The sequence below is a fragment of the Rhipicephalus sanguineus genome, chromosome 4, assembly GCF_013339695.2.
Source record: "Rhipicephalus sanguineus isolate Rsan-2018 chromosome 4, BIME_Rsan_1.4, whole genome shotgun sequence".
Lineage (NCBI taxonomy): Eukaryota > Metazoa > Arthropoda > Arachnida > Ixodida > Ixodidae > Rhipicephalus > Rhipicephalus sanguineus.
Window position 1 is genome coordinate 153,763,999 of NC_051179.1, and position 3,237 is coordinate 153,767,235.

The 3,237-nt window shown below is 53.9% G+C and overlaps 1 protein-coding gene across 1 annotated transcript; it reads right to left on the minus strand.

Annotated features, from left to right (window-relative positions):
- Window positions 1-311: 311 nt before the first annotated feature.
- Window positions 312-1,244, minus strand: LOC125758330 (solute carrier family 22 member 16-like). Its single transcript, XM_049415387.1, has one exon. It carries the CDS (start codon window positions 1,242-1,244, stop codon window positions 312-314), a length of 933 nt encoding a protein of 310 aa, XP_049271344.1.
- Window positions 1,245-3,237: the final 1,993 nt, after the last annotated feature.

Consider the following 3,237-nt stretch of genomic DNA (forward strand, 5'->3'; position numbering starts at 1 on the left):
GACCTTGGGAAGCCATTGTATCGCCGCGACGCTTAGCAGAACCATGAAGGCCGACAGAGCATAAAACACATGACCGGCGTGTGGTTCGGTGAGAAGTATGACGGCAATGGCTACGACGTTGCCCACGCCCCCGGCGAGGTGGGCTAGGCTGATGCCGACGTTCCGCACAGCCGTTGGAAACGTCTCTGCCGTGTAGCAAAGCGTGACGGCCATTGCGCCGGACACGGCCACTTTCAAACCTGCGTGCACAAAGAGCGCCAACGTATGTTGACCGGTGATGATCGCCAGCGTTTTTAGAACGCAGAAGCCACTCAGGATGACCAGTAGACTGGACAGAGTCCCCTTACACCGTATCGCCGTATGCAAACGCAGATGGAAGCCACGTAGCCCGCAAACGCGATGACATGTGCCACCTCCCAGAAAATCCCTGTGGTCACGTCGCTAATGGTGACGCCGATGAATGTGGCGTCCAAAGCGAACCTGGCCAGAAGGGCGGATATTGCGCGACGTCGCGTCTTAACAGCCTCCAATACGCGCTCCATTGTAGCCGCATTGGGGGAATCATCGTCCAACTTGTACAATTGTTCCTTGATGACCGTAAATGTCGCCCGGGCCTTTGCCACGTCCACGCCGTTTTCCTTGGCTGCCAGCAGTACCGCTTTCTCGGCTCTAGCGATGTGTCGTGTGGCGATGAGCCAGGTGGGCGACTCCTCCTGCAGACAGCACCAAGCCGCAAGCATGACGCCTCCAAGGACGGGGAGCGCCTGGGCCAGCACCCAGCGCGGTTCGAGGAGAGACAGCGCGTGCATCAGCGGAGGGACTATGATGGCCGGTACTGCAGTGTCGAGGATAGTGAACGTAGTGCGGTGTGCGTTTCCAGTGACCTCGTGGATCAAGATAAATGTGTTGAGAAAGGTGACGTCGGTCGCTACGAAGAGCAGGCACCGGGTGAAGATGAAGAACGAGTACGTCTCCGAGAAGCTGCATCCGATGGTGGCGAAGAGCTGGGCGAACGCGCATGCTATCATCACCGGCTTCCTGCCCGCGCGGTCTGATACCAAGCCGAGCAGCGGCGCCACGAGGGCGGAACCGATGATAGGCGCGAGCGAGGACAGGTCATAGAGATACTTTCGGTCGCAAACTAGGTCGAAGCGGCTCACGATGCTGTCTGCCTTGTTTGCGATGTAGTAGTCCCACTCATGACAAGGAACTGCGGTCCTGTTGTCTTCTTCGCTTACCTGCATAAAAAGGGCGAAAAATAAGATTGGTGCACGCTTACCCTTCTTCTTTAAGAACGGAAGGCGGTAGCTTTATCCTCCATTTCATTTCTGTAGCGAAGTACTAACTTCGTGTCTGTAATGCAATACGCGCCTGCGGTGCGGCACGCCCTGTTGATACTCTGGCTAATTATGATTACGATGACGAATTATGACTGAGCCCCCTGAAATGGGTGGGCGGCTTTAAAACTCATTCATTACGCGATGTCCACGGTGCGAAGCGTTGTGCAATTCGCGCTTCTTCCACTCAATGTTACGTCTTTTAACGTGACTCCTCAGTCTTTTCGAAAGCCGTTTAAAGCACTGGCATGGCTCTCAGGTGAAGGGCACTTGACTGCCAAGCAGAACATCGGGTTCGATGCCGGCTCGAACCGTTATTCTACAATGAAAGTTCTTATGAGATCACAACAGCCGATTATGGTGGCGTAATTGTCCGCTGCCGCTGCTGCCGGTGTCCGTAACCACTATCGCGCGAAGGGAAAAAATTACACCATTTCCCGCTAAAGGGGACCATGAGGCGATGCGACGCCGGAGCACTTGCACGATCGCGTTCCGCTGGCGTTCTTTGGGCATGCTACCGACCTCGCGTCGTGGAACGCGAAGAGTAACGCTACGCGCGTCTTTGTCTTCCCTCTAGGCTGTACCACGCATGGTAGAACTCCAGTGGGTGCCGGCTCATTCAGGGAACCCCGGAAACGAGGCTGCCGATAAATTGGCCCGAGGATTAATACGCCGGGCTCAGGACAGCCTCGATTCGGGCTTCTCGAAGGAGCGGGCGCACACTTTTGCCGAGCTCACGCAAATACCCCGTTTGAACCGTCGGACATACCCTCCCCCAAATCCCTCCCTTACCCACTCCCAAGAAATCCTACACTCTTATTCAAGTACCGTATAACGTCCGGCACATAAACGGCCCATTTTTATTCCACCACAACGTACTGCATATAAGCGGCCCTTCAATCGCCATTAAGCGTGACAAATTCTGCGGTGACGGATTGGGACCCGCTATATGCGGCCGCGAGCGGTCGCAACGCTTATATGGAGCCCGAGGCCGAAATGGCTCGAGCGGACGCAACGCTTATATGGGGCCCGACGCGAAAGGCGGACGCAACGTTATATACAGAGCCCCGCCTCCCTGACCTTCGCCTGTGTGAAAGCCACAAATACGTTTTATTTTAAATAAAATTATGGCCTGTAGCATATCACGACACTGCTGCCACTACATCTTTTGGTTTAGACTGTAAGCTAACAGTTGCAACAGGTCTCGTACTGCCGGAGCACCACCAGCTTCCCGTGAAATATGTGTGCCGCGCTTATGTTTACGTGTATTGTGTGCGTTTATTGCGTGCTTATCGTACGCGACATTCGTCCGACTGGGCATTTTCCGCGTGTTGGGCGTTCTCCTGCCTTGATCCAGTGGCGGATGATGGTCGTTGTTCGTTGCCCAATCAAACACAGCCTCACGGGACGCACAGCTTTGTGTCCGCGCTCAAAAGTGCTTTCTTGCTTCGTTCATCGATTACTCACGTGATCGAGTGATCGAGTGTACTTCCGAAGACAATCCGCGTCCGAGTGTTTTGACAAGCGGCGATCGCGGTTCCACAGGAGCGGAAGCTTGAGCCTTTTGACGAGCGACTGTGCCAAACTTGGGTAAAGTTGAAGAAGGTCGCTGAACTACGTAACTTTTTGTACTTCATTGCATGGAAACTGTTTGCAGGAACCGTCGTGTTGGCACAGCGAGGATGATCAACAGATACCCGATAGGCAGGTATGTTTTGTGCTTTGGGTGCTCTTATATACACCACCATAAATGACATGTTTGAAGGATGCGCATTGCGCTACGCAATCTTATGCTTCGATCATGCAGGCCTCGTGTCGTTGTGCTGTTATTCCTTGACTGTTTACTGTACGAGATCATCGCTTGAGAGTGTTTCTAGAATCCCCTTGTCGCCGTTAGAAA